The sequence below is a fragment of the Mytilus edulis genome, chromosome 3 (genome assembly GCF_963676685.1).
Source record: "Mytilus edulis chromosome 3, xbMytEdul2.2, whole genome shotgun sequence".
Lineage (NCBI taxonomy): Eukaryota > Metazoa > Mollusca > Bivalvia > Mytilida > Mytilidae > Mytilus > Mytilus edulis.
In genome coordinates, this window is record NC_092346.1 from 106,901,991 (window position 1) to 106,920,603 (window position 18,613).

The window sequence follows — 18,613 nt, forward strand, 5'->3', positions numbered from 1 at the left end:
TATCAAATCTACTTACAAGCATGGTCAAAAGCTCTCCTTATACCTTTTATCAAATCTATAGAAGCTAACAAGCATGGTCAAAAGCTCTCCTGTTACCTTTTATCAAATCTACTAACAAGCATGGTCAAAAGCTCTCCTGATACCTTTTATCAAATCTGTAGAGGCTAATAAGCATGGTCAAAAGGTCTCCTGATACCTTTTATCAAATCTATAGAAGCTAACAAGCATGGTCAAAAGCTCCCCTCATACCTTTAATCAAATCTATAGAAGCTAACAAGCATGGTCAACAGCTGTCCTGATACCTATTATCAAATCTGTTGGAGCTAACAAGCATGATCAAAAGTTCTCCTGATACCTTTTATCAACTCTGTAGGAGCTAACAAGCATGGTCAAAAGGTCTCCTGATACCTTTAATCAAATCTATAGAAGCTAACAAGCATAGTCAAAAGCTCTCCTCATACCTTTTATCAAATCTACTTACAAGCATGGTCAAAAGCTCTCCTGATGCCTTTTATCAAATCTACTAACAAGCATGGTCAAAAGCTCTCCTGATACCTTTTATCAAATCTGTAGAAGCTAACAAGCATGATGAAAAGCTCTCCTAGTGCCTTTTATCAAATCTGTAGAATCTAACAAGCATGGTCAAAACCTAACCTCATACCTTAAATCAAATCTATAGAAGCTAATTTGCATAGTCGAAAGCTCTCCCCATACCTTTTATCAAATCTGTAGAAGCTAACAATTATGGTCAAAAGCTCTCCTGATACCTTTTATCAAATCTGTAGAAGCTAACAAGCATGGTCAAAAGCTCTCCTCATGCCTTTAATCTAATCTGTAGAAGGTAACAAGCATGGTCAAAAGCTCTCCTCATTTCTTTTATCAAATCTACCAACAAGAATGGTAAAAAGCTCTCCTGATACCTTTTATCAAATCTAAAGAAGCTAACAAGCATGGTCAAAAGCTCTCCTGATACCTTTTATCAAATCTGTAGAAGCTGACAAGCATGATCAAAAGCTCTCCTGATACCTTTTATCAAATCTATAGAAGATAACAAGCATGGTCAAAAGCTCTCCTGATACCTATTATCGAATCTGTAGAAGCTAACAAGCATGATCAAAAGCTCTTCTCATACTTTTTTTTATTAAAACTGTAGAATCTAACAAGCATGACCAAAAGCTCTCGTCATACCTTTAATCAAATTTATAGAAGCTAACAAAAGTTACATGCATAGTCGAAAGCTCTCCTCATACCTTTTATTAAATCTGTAGAAGCTAACAAGCATGGTCAAAAGCTCTCCTCACACCTTTTATACAATCTGTAGAAGCTAACAAGCATGGTCAAAAGCTCTCCTCATACCTTTTATCAAATCTACTTACAAGCATGGTCAAAAGCTCTCCTGATACCTTTTTATGAAATCTGTAGAAGCTAACAAGAATCGTCAAAAGCTCTCCTGATACATTTTATCAAATCTATAGAAGCTAACAAGCATGGTCAAAAGCTCTCCTTATACCTTTTATCAAATCTACCAACAATCATGGTCAAAAGCTCTCCTCATACCTTTTATCAAATCTACTAACAAGCATGGTCAAAAGCTCTCCTGATACCTTTTATTAAATCTATAGAAGCTAACAAGCATGGTCAAAAGCTCTCCTGATACCTTTTATCCAATCTGTAGAAGCTAACAAGCATGGTCAAAAACTCTCCTGATACCTTTTATCAAATCTATAGAAGCTAACAAGCATGGTCAAAAGCTCTCCTGATACCTTTTATCAAATCTGTAGAAGCTGACAAGCATGATCAAAAGCTCTCCTGATACCTTTTATCAAATCTATAGAAGATAACAAGCATGGTCAAAAGCTCTCCTGATACCTATTATCAAATCTGTAGAAGCTAACAAGCATGATCAAAAGCTCTTCTCATACCTTTTTATTAAATCTGTAGAATCTAACAAGCATGACCAAAAGCTCTCGTCATACCTTTAATCAAATCTATAGAAGCTAACAAAAGTTACATGCATAGTCGAAAGCTCTCCTCATACCTTTTATTAAATCTGTAGAAGCTAACAAGCATGGTCAAAAGCTCTCCTCATACCTTTTATCCAATCTGTAGAAGCTAACAAGCATGGTCAAAAGCTCTCCTGATACCTTTTATCAAATCTACCAACAAACATTGTCAAAAGCTCTCCTCATACCTTTTATCAAATCTACTAACAAGCATGGTCAAAAGCTCTCCTGATACCTTTTATTAAATCTATAGAAGCTAACAAGCATAGTCAAAAGCTCTCCTGATACATTTTATCCAATCTGTAGAAGCTTACAAGCATGGTCAAAAGCTCTCCTGATACCTTTTATAAAATCTATAGAAGATAACAAGCATGGTCAAAAGCTCTCCTGATACCTTTTATTAAATCTATAGAAGCTAACAAGCATGGTCAAAAGCTCTCCTGATACCTTTTATCCAATCTGTAGAAGCTTACAAGCATGGTCAAAAGCTCTCCTGATACCTTTTATAAAATCTATAGAAGATAAAAAGCATGGTCAAAAGCTCTCCTGATACCTTTTATCAAATCTACTTACAAGCATGGTCAAAAGCTCTCCTGATACCTTTTTATGAAATCTGTAGAAGCTAACAAGCATCGTCAAAAGCTCTCCTGATACATTTTATCAAATCTATAGAAGCTAACAAGCATGGTCAAAAGCTCTCCTGATACCTTTTATCAAATCTACCAACAAGCATGGTCGAAAGCTCTCCTCATACCTTTTATCAAATCTACTAACAAGCATGGTCAAAAGCTCTCCTGATACCTTTTATTAAATCTATAGAAGCTAACAAGCATGGTCAAAAGCTCCCCTGATACCTTTTATATAATCTATAGAAGATAACAAGCATGGTCAAAAGCTCTCCTGATACCTTTTATCAAAGATCGTATCGTAAAGATATTTTGCAAACATGACTCTTGCGACGTCACCTATAATGTTGTTTTTTTTTGGTACATATTGTTTTTTAATATACCATATGCATATACATTACACTGATGAGCCATAAGTTAATAAAGAATTTGAATATTCATAAGATATTCGGCATACAATACGCAGTGCCCTCCGATGATTAACAATTACAGTTTGGAACATGTTGTTCAGTACTAGTGGTTGTCAATTGTTTGTGAGATTCATAGGTCTTCTTTTTTTCTCTCTTTTTTTTATGTAGATTATGTCTTCTTTGACTGTTAATGACGTTAACATACTAAATCCCTGCGATGTGTTTTATAGATATAGGAAGATGTGGTGTGAGTGCCAATGAGATAACTCCATTCACATAACAATTTATTAAAGTATTTAGTTGATTTTAGTCTCTGATGCATGATATTTTTTATCATAATTGTTTTTGGCCTTTTAAATAGGTGTCAGTAACTGCGAGAATTCTCAAATCGTACTTTCTTGATCATTTGACCTGTTGATGATACTTGTAATTGCATTTTAGTTTTTTTTTTTAATGTTTACGTATTCCTGGTTATATCTGGTCTAAATACCAGCTTTGATAAGTGTTGGTATTACTATAAATAGACACTTCTTCGTACTACGAACATCAAAATTATTTATTTTATAAACATATTTCTTTCTCCATTTAAACTGTTTACCTAACAACAAAATCATTTTCATTTACCTGCCTCGTTGTGAATGAAAGAGCATAGTCGCAAGAAAATTCTGAGAGGAAGATTCGAAAGAAAATTTTAGATTTTATTCGTCGTCACCACACCACAACTCATTTTTTTAGTGAAAAAACATTTACACATTGTATATACACAAAACTCATCCAATAATTATTCCTGGAAACGTGTTAAACTATGGTGTTCTTCACATAACATTTTTCCCATAGACCGTCAACCATTCCGCCATCTTTGCTTGCTGAAAAAAACTCAACAAATATTCCTTCAACTCCAACAAACAATCATATTTGTGAATCAACAACAACTGTACATCAAATATTATCTACCTATAGATATATTATATCATAATATATAAACTATTCTTGCCAATCTCGCCATCCGACGAATTACGGAGATTCATTCATCATCATTCATAATTTTTAAGCCTCGGTAACACCTTACCGGATAGCACGAACGGACGCCTAACGGATGAAAATAAAAGTTGTCCGTTGACAAAATTGTTATCCGTTGGGATTCCGTTGATGTACTGACCGAATAAAACGGACGTGTAACGAATGCATAACGGACACACACCGGATATGCAACGTACGAGAAACGGAAACGTACCGGACAGAACGGATGTCGAACGTACATCCAACGGACGAGTACCGCATAAAACGGATACCTAACGGAAGCGTACCGGATAAAACGGATGAACAAGATATACGAAAAAATTAAAGGCGACAATAATAATACATGTAAATCCCATGAATATTCAAAATGTTTCTGTGTAACTGGTTTTGGTTTGTTCTTCAAAACGCAACCAAAGGGCAGTGTCTGGCCTGAATAAGAGGTGCTTGATTGTGAAGACGTGCCCTAACTCAAAGATCGATTATGAATAACACGAATTCATGAACCTTAAGAAAATGACATACCAATAATTGGCATTTCTGACGCGAAATTTTCTATTGGCATTTATCCGTTTCAGATCCGTTCATCATCCGTTTTATCCGTTATACGTCCGGTAGAAGTCCGTTTCTCATTCGTTCAACATCCGTTTTATCCGTTAAACGTCCAGTAGAAGTCCGCTGGAGAATTTATCTTCCAGACCTCCAACGGATGTATAACGGACACGTAACGGATAAAAAACGGAAACGAAACGGACGAGTACCGTACAAAACGGACGCCTAACGGACGTTCAACGGACATTTTATCCGTTGGACGTCCGTTCAAAGTTTTGAACATGCTCAAAATTTTCCACCGTAAAGAACGGACGTCGACGGATAAAACGTACGCCTAACGGACATGCAACGGATATGGACGGACGTTGAACGGATAAGAACGGACGTCTAATGGACATGAACGGATTGAAAAAAAAGTTATCCGTTAGGCGTCCGTTCGAGCTATCCGGTAAGGTGTGACCGAGGCTTTACCTTTTGATATTTGCATATTAACTTTAAGCTATCGTATATATTTTCTGTTTAGCCGTGTGCTTAAACCGTGATAATTTTTTAGTGACATATATATTTATCAGCATATAACTTTTAACATCAAACAGAAATCAATGTCCGAGAGAAAATTAGAAAAATATCTGAAGCGGAAATTACCTGAGATAACCTATGAAAAATCAAATACTCCAATCCTTATCTCTGATAGCAAAGGAAATTATTTAAAAACTCATATCGAAACTGAAATTGACCACGAAATCAGATGGTACTGTGAACGGGGTAGATCCACTATCGCAGGATATTCTTGGCTTGAATCTAATATTCAACGTCTTACTGATCGTCTGGATAGCGTACATGTATATGTCTGGCTAGTCACCTGTGACCGCACATCATACAAGCGTCCTTTCATCTCATTAGATTTACCAACTGATAATATACTGCAAACTATTTTTGACACTTATGATGAATTCATCACGCTCCTCGCCAAATTCCCGAACTCACATATAACTTTTCTGGAAATTCAAATATATTCAATTGTAGAATGGAATAAATATCAAAAGCATCAGCAGCCATCTTCTTTTCGTCCTCAAGACGAGCTACTTATATCTCAACTAGAAAAGCTAAATTGCTACATTAAACATGTTAAAGAACTTAATACTCAACTTGCTACAAATCTTTCGCCTATGTTCTCAGTAGATATATCTCATAATCAGTCTAAAAATTCAAAATCAAAGAAGCATCTTACAAGGCATAACTACAAATTTACTCTGTATAAAGACGGTATCCATTCCAGCACTTATCTGGCAAAAGTTTGGCTTAGAAAAATTTCGAATCTGATTATTAAAGACTGTTGGCAATCTTAAAATACAAATTGATAATTTGATCATACAAGACAGGCTAATTCACTCCGTCATCAAACACATCAGTTATAAACTATCAATTATATACTTGATTTGCTTATTTCTGCATCTTTAAATATGGATATGGTTTCAACATTATCAAAATCAAAATCTACAGGCTCGCTTAAGGGGTCACATCACTTAAGCAACTTCAAAGATTCAACTTTAGACAATATATCTACTAGGAGTAAACAATACTCCCTCAATCGCTCAAAAGCCTTGGACAAAAAACAGGATACATGTGAAAAACAACATATTCAATATTAAATGAAACCAGGCAAAAAACTTTGTAATTGAATTCTCCACAGCAGCTTTTGAAGCAACAAAAAAACTGTCTATTATCTCATTTCACTTCCGAAAACTTCAACAGCAATTTGGCAGTGAAAGAGCAGAAAAATTTTGATTCAACACACATTAAGAGCTTATAAAACAAAAGATGAAAAAGAAGATATCAGTATTAATCAAAAGACAAGAATTCTCACTTTAGAAAACGAAATTAATCAACTCAAAAATGTAGTGAATAGTCTGGCTTTAAACTCCTCAAACCTCAACGCTCATGGTCAAAACGAAAGTCAACACAACCAAAACTCGTGTTGCCAACAAAAGATTAGAGATGAACTAGTGGATCAAAGGACCAGAATGCTCGAAACAAAAATGGTTCAAAATATGTGTATTAATACAACTCTAACAACACAGCTCGCAATGCAAACAAGACCAACATACCTAATGTCGGCACATCCTACAAACATGCATTGTGGTGTACCACCATTTGACCATTTTCAACATCCAGTATCAACATTTAGCCATTTTCCTCTTAGCCAAATACCTACCCACCCTATCCCATATTTTCAAGCCTACAATCATCAATTTGTTCATCCATTTCTACCACCAGCTTATAACTTTTCAAATGGACTTCATTCAAACAACGTCCATATGGCTCATCCATCAACTAACCATATGGACACTAGAAGTCTGCATGATCGGGTACAACACCATCAACAGTACAACCATCCACAACACGGGCCACCTATTAGACAATTTCCGGTCTCACACTCTGAAAATAAAACACGGCAACCTAGATCTCATGTGAATAATTCCCAACAACAATCTCATTCACAATCTTCACAAAAGAAGCCTTCTCATCTGCCAACCAATTCTCACATAATGGACTCTCATTCTCAACATCAAAGGACTGATCATCAAACTAACCAAGTTCGGCATAATGCGCATCAAAAGTCTGAAAAACTATGTACAACTAAACAATTTCCTTCAAGAGAAAAGATTTCTGTCCATCAAGTTGTACGACAAGGTGGGATTTTTTTCTACTCATCTCTACAAAATATTTGTACAAGATCTACTGTTAGAACTAGAAAGAAATTATTTAGGTTTAAATACTGGAAATATTTTTGTCGGTACTCCTACTTGCGCTGATGACATGGCTTTTATTGAACAAATAGAGACAATCTCCAAATTATACTCAACGTTTCAGAAAGATATTCTAATCAATATCACTACAAAATTCATCCTACAAAACCAAATCGTCACATGTGGAAAGGTTACAAACACTGATTGGACTCTATACGATACTCCGGTTACAGTATCGAAAGATGCAACTCATTTAGGTATAACTAGAAGCTGGAAAAGGGAAGGAGAAATAAATGTGGCAAATAGAATAAAGCTCGCAAGACGAACTTTGTACGCATTAATGAGCTCTGGGGTGCATGGAACAAATGGCTTAGATCCAGTAACATCTTATAAAATCTACAACACATATGTTCTACCAAGACTCCTTTATGGGTTGGAAGCCATTCCTCTGAATAAGACCAATATAACGCAGCTAGAATCTTTTCATAGAAAGAATTTAAGACATTTTCAATCTCTTCCTCAACGCACGGCTATAGCTGTAATATATCTCTTGATTGGTGGACTGCCAATAGAAGCTGAACTTCACAAAAAGCAATTGTCTTTTCTCCATAATTTACTTTCTTCAAATATTCAAAGAGTTAATGTTATCATCATCAGACAAATGTCGGTTAACTATGATAACCCGAACAGCTTTTTTTCTACAATTTGAGAAATCCTTTTAAAGTATGGACTGCCTCCGATTCATCTTCTTCAAGAATCTCTCCCTTCAAAATTGAAATGGAAATCTCTTGTAACGAAGCAACTGAACACATACCTTAAGGGACGATGCCGAATCTAAATCAACTCTAAAATATATGGTAACTAAACATCTTCTTATTGGCAAAAATCATTCAGTTTGGACAATATTTGACAAGACAAAAGCCGAAGTTCAGAAAGCTATTATTAAAGCTAGAATAGTTTCAGAAACATTTATACTGAATTCTGCTAGAGCGAAATTTAATCAATCACCTTTTCAACTCTGCCAACTATGTAATCTTTCTGAGGAAAATATCTCTCATTTTCTCCTGGAGTGTCCACTTTTATCCAATACTAGATTTACATACTTTGAACCAATCAAGGCCTATGTTACTCAACATACAACAGATGAAGTCTGGCACAGTTTTTTGTTCAAGGTTATTGTTGTTTTCTGATTATGTTCAACATTTCACAGTACTGTTACTTTGGTCATTCTCCCCTTATGTTATTGATTTTGAATTTACATTGTATCATGAATCAAATTTATTCGTTCAGTGTATGTTCACTAGTGTTAATAAGTCTTTTGATTGAGTTAAGCTATTTCAATTGATATTTTATAGTGTATTAGTTTAAATAAGGGCGAACTTTGGTGCCTATTAAAACGTTTTTTAACCCCGCTGCAAATGTTTGCACCTGCTCATAGTAAGGAATCTGATGTTCAGAAATTGTCGTTTGTTGATGTGGTTCATAAGTGTTTCTCGTTTCCCGTTTTTATATGTAGATTAGGGTCGGTTGAAAACAAAACTTTACGACAAAAGAGATGATTTCAGCTTTCCAATTGTGAACTTTCCATTTCTAAGTAGCAACTTTCCAGCAGCACCTGCATACGGGTTATATATCTCCCAGTTGATACGATATTCCCGTGCTTGCATTTCCTATCATGATTTTCTTGATAGAGGGTTGCTGCTCACAAGAAAGCTATGAAACCAAGAGTTCCAAATGGTGATGTTGAAATCATCCCTTCGTAAATTTTACGGACGCCATCACGAGTTGGTTGACCGTTATGGAATAACCGTTTCACAAATGATATCGGATATGTTCCTTACATCGTAACTACAATCCCCTTCCCTTTCATAAATGTGACCTACCGAATTAGACCATTTACCGGATTTGTTATCACATAAGCAACACGACGGGTGCCGCATGTGGAGCAGGATCTGCTTACCCCTTCCGGAGCACCTGAGATCACCCCTAGTTTTTGGTGGGGTTCGTGTTGTTTATTCTTTAGTTTTCTATGTTGTGTCGTGTGTGCTGTTGTTTGTTTGCTTTTTTCATTTTTAGCCATGGCGTTGTCAGTTTGTTTTAGATTTATGAGTTTGACTGTCCCTTTGGTATCTTTCGTCCCTCTTTTAGACCATTGGTTTTCACGTTTGAATGGTTTTACATAAGTCAATTTTGGGGTCCTTTATAGCTTGCTGTTCGGTGTGAGCCAAGGCTCCGTGTTGAAGAAATACCTCCTTATTTCAAAGACCAGTCTGTACCAATAATTTCTTATACCTATACAAAACCTATTGCAACTAAAATTTTCAATTACAAACGCGTTTTGCAGAATCTCGATATTGACGACTTCAAGTCTAAACCTCCTGAATGCACTTGTGCTAGTTCCCAATTCATATATAATCCTGCTGGCCACGTTATTACCGGTGAACTAAACATTGTTAATAACACTTCTCTACGAAATGTGTTATCTAAAGGTCCGAAATATCATGAGCCTAAATCCATCAATTGGAAATACAACTTTAAAATTTTGATGGACTCAGTCGAGGATTATGCCAGGCAATAAGCTAAACGTGAAAAGGAAGACGTAGACACTCTATCCGAATGGATCAAGGCAGTGAGGTCGTTAATACAAATCAGAATCAAGAAACTGAATGGGTCCATCAATGCCCATGCTACGTCAATCTTTAAAGACCCAAATGTTGCTAAACACTTATCCGACCTCCATGATAAATATGTTGTTGTCCCCGCAGACAAAGCCCCAAATAACATCGTTTTTGTCTGTAAAAGTCACTACATTAATTGCTTGATAAACGAATTAGGTATAGACAATTCACTTGGAAACTCAACATATACCCTCACGACACTTACCAAAGAGGAAATCGTGGATAATCATAGGTCTGTTTTTTGTTCCTTTTGTATTTCAACCAAAGATGAAGAACTGGATCTTCCATCACTGTATTGGATACCTAAACTACATAATTGTCCTTACAAACAACGATATATTGTTGGGTCTTCCAAGTGCTCAACGAAACCTCTTTCTAAATTATTAACATCTATTTTATCAGCAATCAAAGACGGGCTTCAAAGTTATTGTGAAACTGCCTATTCTAGAGGTGGCGTGAATCAGATGTGGATACTTAAAAATTCCAAAGATCTTTTAGAGTACATACATTCTAACTCTCTTTCATCTTGTAACAGTATTAAAACATTTGACTTTTCTACTCTTTACACAAGTATTCCCCATTCCAAACTAAAAGACAAATTGAAAGAGTTGGTATTACTTTGCTTCATAAAAAAGAATGGCCAACGTAGATACAAGTATCTTGTCTTAGGGAGGGATACATCATACTTTGTAAAAAATCACTCTGATTCAAACAAAAAATTCTCTGAAACCGATATTAACAAGATGCTTGATTTCTTGATTGACAACATATTTGTAACGTTCGGAGGACGTGTTTTTCAACAGACTGTCGGCATCCCAATGGGAACAAACTTTGACCCTCTACTTGCTGACTTGTTTCTTTATTATTATGAGGCTGACTTCATGCAGGAACTTCTTAGGAAGAAAGATAAGAAGTTAGCAATATCCTTTAACTCTACTTTCCGCTATATAGATGACGTTCTTTCACTAAACAATTCAAAATTTGGTGACTATGTGGAACGCATCTATCCCATCGAATTGGAGATAAAGGATACTACAGATACAGTTAAGTCGGCTTAATATCTTGACTTACATCTAGAAATTGACAATGAGGGTCGGTTGAAAACAAATCTTTACGACAAAAGAGATGATTTCAGCTTTCCAATTGTGAACTTTCCATTTCTAAGTAGCAACATTCCAGCAGCACCTGCATACGGGGTATATATCTCCCAATTGATACGATATTCCCGTGCTTGCATTTCCTATCATGATTTTCTTGATAGAGGGTTACTGCTCACCAGGAAGCTATTAAACCAAGAGTTCCAAATGGTGAAGTTGAAATCATCCCTTCGTAAATTTTACGGACGCCATCACGAGTTGGTTGACCGTTATGGAATAACTGTTTCACAAATGATATCGGATATGTTCCTTGCGTCGTAACTACAATCCCCTTCCCTTTCATGAATGTGCCTTACCGAATTAGACTATTTACCGGATTTGTAATCACATAAGCAACAGGACGGGTGCCACATGTGGAGCAGGATCTGCTTACCCTTCCGGAGCACCTGAGATCACCCCTAGTTTTTGGTGGGGTTCGTGTTGTTTGTTCCTTAGTTTTCTATGTTGTGTCATGTGTACTATTGTTTTTCTGTTTGTCTTTTTCATTTTTAGCCATGGCGTTGTCAGTTTGTTATAGATTTATGAGTTTGACTGTCCCTTTGGTATCTTTCGTCCCTCTTCTATAATGGTTTACTTTTATAAATTGTGACTTTGATCTAGAGTTGTCTCATTGGCACCCATACCACATCTGATAATTTCTTTTATTAATTATTGATAAAATACAGAATGAAAACGGGAAAATTTGTCAAAGATACAAGGTAACGAAAGACCAGAAAACCGCTCAGGGCCACCAATGATTCTTAAATGCAGCGTGAATATCCCACACCAGGAGGCGCTGAGGCCTTTTTTTTGGGATACGATTGCTTTCAAGCAATCTGTTGACTTATACCGGTGGCTCAGAGCATTGCCCTCACGTCAATCGTTTTAATTCTAAACATTGAGGAACATCTCAGATTCTTATGATTGTCTTGCTTTAAAAGGTAAAAACAAACAAAGGGATTGAACTTAAACAACTTTCCATAATGTTCTTTTCATAATCTTCATGTTTGATGATTCCCTTGACTTATATGCGTGTTTTTAACAACACGGAAAATCAGAATTTAAAGCAGTATTTATATTTAGTGTTTTATAAATTTAGAATCACGTCAGAGGGAATTCCCAGTTTTGATAAAATGCGAGAGTTCTCTGAATTCCGATAAATCTATTTCTGTCATATAAGAACTGAAGTGGAGCTTTTCTTATATGTTACCGTTATGAAACTGATATTTGAGATTGTACTTCCATAAAGAAATAGAGAACCATCTAGGTCGTTTAATAAACATTTATATACGTTCTTGCTCAAGGGTTTGTTTTGGAATTATGCGCATGCGTACTGTTTCTTGACTTCAAGGGGTTTTAGATTGAATGGTTGCTCTGGATTCCCCACTCAATTAACTAATTTATAACTCATGGGATCTTTTCTATGTATGTCTGCTATTGAGAGTTATTGTTGTTGCATAATTTGAAATCATATGCATCATTTAAATCAAAATAAATGTGGTCCGCATCGTAGAACACCCCTTCAGGCGAAATGGAGTCTTCCATATTATCGTTTCGAGTTGTCTCCCTTCCGGAAGTAACTTCCGTGAATTCTGAATCAAAACACGTCGATCATAAGCTCGTTCTGTCAATAAACGTCGTATTATATTAAAAACGATTGCAATTTAAACCGAGGAATGTGTACGGAAAGGAGTCATGATCACTGACCCAAAGGAAATTAAGTATTTAAAGAGTTAGAAATGGGGTTCCTCCTAGAATTAACGTCGGAAAATGGGTGATAAGATACCTTCTCTCACTCTGAGTCTCAGTGACTGCTGTGGAAAGTAAACTTGGAATTGATAGTACAAAATAAAACACAATAGGCCTAGTTAAATTGTTCATACACTTTTATCCGGGATTGGCTATTTTGTAACTATTTTACATGTGCAGTTGAATTAAGTTTTGAAAATAATATTATCCAGCTATACATGTAAACATGTGTCAATGAAAAAACGGCAATCGTATCCCTCAGAGCAATCTGCTCTTTGATTTACCTTAGCGTTTTATGAGGGTTTTGAACATAAAATGATGGATTTTGTTTTATCATTTCACGTATATGTTTTTTTTTTTTTATAATACAAAGAATCGCATCGTCTTATGTTTAAATGTATTTAATTTCATGATTTAACTGTGAGTGACGTAACACTGATTATGTAGCAGTTTTACTGAGCCGTATATCCTCCATCCATAGTAAGAACAGACCCCGTCATACTGGCCCCTCCATACGAACATAAAAACACAACCAGTTGTCCTAGCTGAAAAATAAAACAGATCCCGTCATACTGGCCCCTCCATACGAACATTAAAACACAATCAGTTGTCCTAGCTGAAAAATAAAACAGATCCCGTCATACTGGCCCCTCCATACGAACATAAAAACACAACCAGTTGTCCTAGCTGAAAAATAAAACAGATCCCGTCATACTGGCCCCTCCATACGAACATAAAAACACAACCAGTTGTTCTAGCTGAAAAATTAAACAGATCCCGTCATACTGGCCCCTCCATACGAACATAAAAACACAACCAGTTGTTCTAGCTGAAAAATAAAACAGACCCCGTCATAATGGCCCCTCCATTCGAACATAAAAACACAACCAGTTGATCTAGCTGAAAAATATAACAGACCCCGTCATACTGGCCCCTCCATACGAACATAAAAAACACAACCAGTTGTCCTAGCTGAAAAATAAAACAGATCCCGTCATACTGACCCCTCCATACGAACATAAAAACACAACCAGTTGTCCTAGCTGAAAAATATAACAGACTCCGTCATACTGGCCCCTCCATACGAACATAAAAAACACAACCAGTTGTCCTAGCTGAAAAATAAAACAGATCCCGTCATACTGACCCCTCCATACGAACATAAAAACACAACCAGTTGTCCTAGCTGAAAAATAAAACAGATCCCGTCATACTGGCCCCTCCATACGAACATAAAAATACAACCAGTTGTTCTTGCTGAAACATAAAACAGACCCCGTCATACTGGCCCCTCCATACGAACATAAAAACACAACCAGTTGTCCTAACTGAAAAATAAAACAGATCCTTCTTACTGGCCCCTCCATACGAACATAACAACAATCGAATGGTCGAACCATTTGAACCTACACATTTCGTCATCACCATATTGGTACGGTCCAAATAGTCATATGGTCCGGAAAATATATAAAGGATAACAGAAATTTAAATCAAAGTACTGAAGTACTGAACATCTATATATATATTTATATTGTAGTGATACATATCACTATACTCTGGTTTATATTATATTAATATTTGTATATAACAGTTACATGTATATATCAGTTACATGTATATATAGTTTTCATCCATTTGTATATCATTCTATTCTACTAATCAATGATATTGCAGTGCAAGTGCATGGTGGACACTAATAATTAGATTTTTCTTATACTAGTAGATTGGATTTGAGTAGGCATTCATATTTTCCCTCAAACTAGAGAGCAAGGACCGATATCTCTGCATGTTTCTGTATATAATCTTTACCTCCTTTAAAGGAGATTTGCAATCGTTCTTGATATATTCTTCCGCATGTGTTAACACAATTTTTCTGTTCGTGTGCATAGATATTAATGATTATTTACCTCCATATATATTTAACAAAACATTTAAAAATATTTGATGAATATTCATTGTACAAACAAAGACACACATCGAATTACACACGTTCCAGATAAATTTACTTGGCGCAGGTAAAAAATGTGGCCGTGTATACAAGGTTTATGCTTCTCTGTCCGAGTACAACACATAATATTGGTCTAAGTCAAATATTACATGAACAGATATCTGCATTTTAAATAAACTAATCTGTATCTGAAACTTAAATGATTATATTTGAAAATAATCGAATTTATTTGAAGATTAAAGTGTCACGAGTGGGAAAAGAAAAGAAAAGCCGGATCCGAACGATGCTGACATCTTATAAATGTATTATTCATGACAACTCTCTACATTTCATACCTACCATATACTTAACTTAAATATTTACCTGAGCCGTGTCTATCATCTGTTTGGTGGGCTGGGACTTTTCAAGGAAAATCTCCTGAAATGATTATTGATTCAATATTTCACTTAAACATGTGTTATATTATTGTTGGGCTGTGCCTTTCAAGGAATATCTTCTGAAATGATTATTTCACTTAAACATGTGTTATGTTATTAGTGGACTAGGACTTATCTATGAATAGTTCCTAAAATGATTAGTTCACTTAAACATGTGTTATATTATTGGTGGGGTGCGTCTTTTCAAGAAATATCTCCTGACATGATTATCTCACTTAAACATGTGTTATATTATTGGCGGGGTGCGTCTTGTCAAGGAATATCTCCTGACATGATTATTTCAATTAAACATGTGTTATATTATTGGCGGGGTGTGTCTTTTCAAGGAATATCTCCAGAAATGATTATTTCACTTAAACATGTGTTATATTATTTTGGACTGTCCTTTGAAGGAATATCTCCTGACATGATTATTGATTTACTATTTCACTTAAACATGTGTTATATTATTGGTGAGCTGGGTTCAAGGAATATCTTCTGAAATGATTATTTCACTTAAACGTGTGTTATATAATTGGTGGGCTGGGTCTTTTAAATGAATATCTTCTGAACTGTTTATTTCACTTAAACATGTGTTATATTATTGGTGGGCTGTGTCTCTTCAGAGAACATCTTCTGAAATGAGTATCTTACTTAAACTTGTGTTATATTATTGGTGGGCTGGATCTTTTCAAGGAATATCTCCTGAAATGATTATTTCACTTAAACATGTGTTATATTATTGGTGGGCTGTGTCTCTTCAGAGAACATCTTCTGAAATGAGTATCTTACTTAAACTTGTGTTATATTATTGGTGGGCTGGATCTTTTCAAGGAATATCTCCTGACATGATTATCTCACTTAAACATGTGTTATATTATTGGTGGGCTGGATCTTTTCAAGGAATATCTCCTGAAATGATTATTTCACTTAAACATGTGTTATATTATTGGTGGGCTTTGTCTTTTCAGAGAATATCTCCTGAAATGATTATTTTACTTAAACGTGTTATATTATTGGTGGGCTGTGTCTTTTCAGAGAATATCTTTTGAAATGATTATTTCACTTAAACTTGTGTTATATTATTGGTGGGCTGCGTCTTTTCAGAGAATATCTTTTGAAATGATTATTTCACTTAAACATGTGTTATATTATTGGTGGGCTTTGTCTTTTCAGAGAATATCTCATGAAATGATTATTTTACTTAAACGTGTTATATTATTGGTGGGCTGTGTCTTTTCAGAGAATATCTTTTGAAATGATTATTTCACTTAAACTTGTGTTATATTATTGGCGGGCTGCGTCTTTTCAGAGAATATCTTTTGAAATGATTATTTCACTTAAACATGTGTTATATTATTGGTGGGCTTTGTCTTTTCAGAGAATATCTCATGAAATGATTATTTTACTTAAACGTGTCATATTATTGGTGGGCTGTGTCTTTTCAGAGAATATCTTTTGAAATGATTATTTCACTTAAACATGTGTTATATTATTGGTGGGCTTTGTCTTTTCAGAGAATATCTCCTGAAATGATTATTTCACTTAAACTTGTGTTATATTATTGGTGGGCTTTGTCTTTTCAGAGAATATCTCCTGAAATGAATATTTCACTTGAACATGTGTTATATTATTGATGGGTTATGTCTTTTCAGAGAATATGATGATCTCCTGACATGATTATTTTACTTTAACATGTGTTATATTATTGGTAGGCTGGATCTTTTCAAGGAATATCTCCTGAAATGATTATTTCACTTAAACTTGTGTTATATTATTGGTGGGCTGCGTCTTTTCAGAGAATATTTTCTGAAATGATTATTTTACTTAAACATGTGTTATATATTCCAATGGGAACAAACTGTGCCCCTCTACTTGCCGACTTGTTTCTTTATTATTATGAGGCTGACTTCATGCAGGAACTTCTTAGGAAGAAAGATAAGAAGTTAGCAATATCCTTTAACTCTACTTTCCGCTATATAGATGATGTTCTTTCACTAAACAATTCAAAATTTGGTGATTATGTGGAACGCATCTATCCCATCGAACTAGAGATAAAGGATACTACAGATACAGTTAAGTCGGCTTCATATCTTGACTTACATCTAGAAATTGACAATGAGGGTCGGTTGAAAACAAATCTTTTCGACAAAAGAGATGATTTCAGCTTTCCAATTGTGAACTTTCCATTTCTAAGTAGCAACATTCCAGCAGCACCTGCATACGGGGTATATATCTCCCAATTGATACGATATTCCCGTGCTTGCATTTCCTATCATGATTTTCTTGATAGAGGGTTGCTGCTCATAAGGAAGCTATTAAACCAAGAGTTCCAAATGGTGAAGTTGAAATCATCCCTTCGTAAATTTTACGGACGCCATCACGAGTTGGTTGACCGTTATGGAATAACCGTTTCACAAATGATATTGGATATGTTCCTTACGTCGTAACTCCAATCCCCTTCCCTTTCATGAATGTGACCTACCGAATTAGACTTTTTACCGGATTTGTAATCACATAAGCAACAGGACGGGTGCCACATGTGGAGCAGGATCTGCTTACCCTTCCAGAGCACCTGAGATCACCCCTAGTTTTTGGTGGGGTTCGTGTTGTTTATTCTTTAGTTTTCTATGTTGTGTCATGTTTACTATTGTTTTTCTGTTTGTCTTTTTTCATTTTTAGCCATGGCGTTGTCAGTTTGTTTTAGATTTATGAGTTTGACTATCCCGTTGGTATCTTTCGTCCCTCTTTCATATTATTGGTGGGCTGGATCTTTTCAAGGAATTGGTGGGCTTGATCTTTTCAAGGAATATCTCCTGACATGATGATTATTTCGCTTAAACATGTGTTATATTATTGGTGGGCTGGGTCTTTTCAAGGAAAATCTCCTGAAATGATTATTTCACTTAAACATGTGTTATATTATTGGTGGGCTGGGTCTTTTCAAGGAATATCTCCTGACATGTATATTTCACTTAAACATGTGCTATATTACTGGTGGGCTGGGTCCTTTCAGAGAATATCTTACGAAATGATAATTTTACTTAAACATGTGTTACATAATTGGTGGGTTCGGTCTTAATTTTCAAAGAATATCTTCTTAAATGATTATTTTACTTAAACATGTGTTATATTATTGGTGGACTAGGACTTTTCTAGGAATAGTTCCTAAAATGATTATTTCACTTAAACATGTGTTATATAATGGATGGGGTAGGTTTTTTCAAGGAATATCTCCTGAAAGATTAATGATTCACTATTTAATTTAAATATGTGTTATATAATTTGTGCGGTAGGTCTGTATAAGGCATATCTCCTGTAATGATCA

General features: G+C 35.4%; 1 protein-coding gene across 3 annotated transcripts in view; it reads right to left on the bottom strand.

Moving 5' to 3' along the window:
* Positions 1-13,306: 13,306 nt before the first annotated feature.
* The window catches only part of LOC139518133 (D-beta-hydroxybutyrate dehydrogenase-like), a 37,937-nt gene continuing 32,630 nt past the window's right edge, over positions 13,307-18,613 (bottom strand). The window contains exons 7-8 of one of the 3 annotated variants that reach the window (XM_071309825.1): positions 15,233-15,286; positions 13,307-13,466 (exon numbers count right to left, since the gene is read on the bottom strand). In XM_071309825.1, the coding sequence (XP_071165926.1) occupies positions 13,374-13,466; positions 15,233-15,286 (147 nt within the window). In that variant the 3' untranslated portion in view covers positions 13,307-13,373. Of the gene's footprint in view, positions 13,467-13,518; positions 13,609-14,020; positions 14,108-15,232; positions 15,287-18,613 lie in introns of those variants that run through there. The other 2 variants (XM_071309827.1, XM_071309826.1) reach the window with 2 other exon arrangements.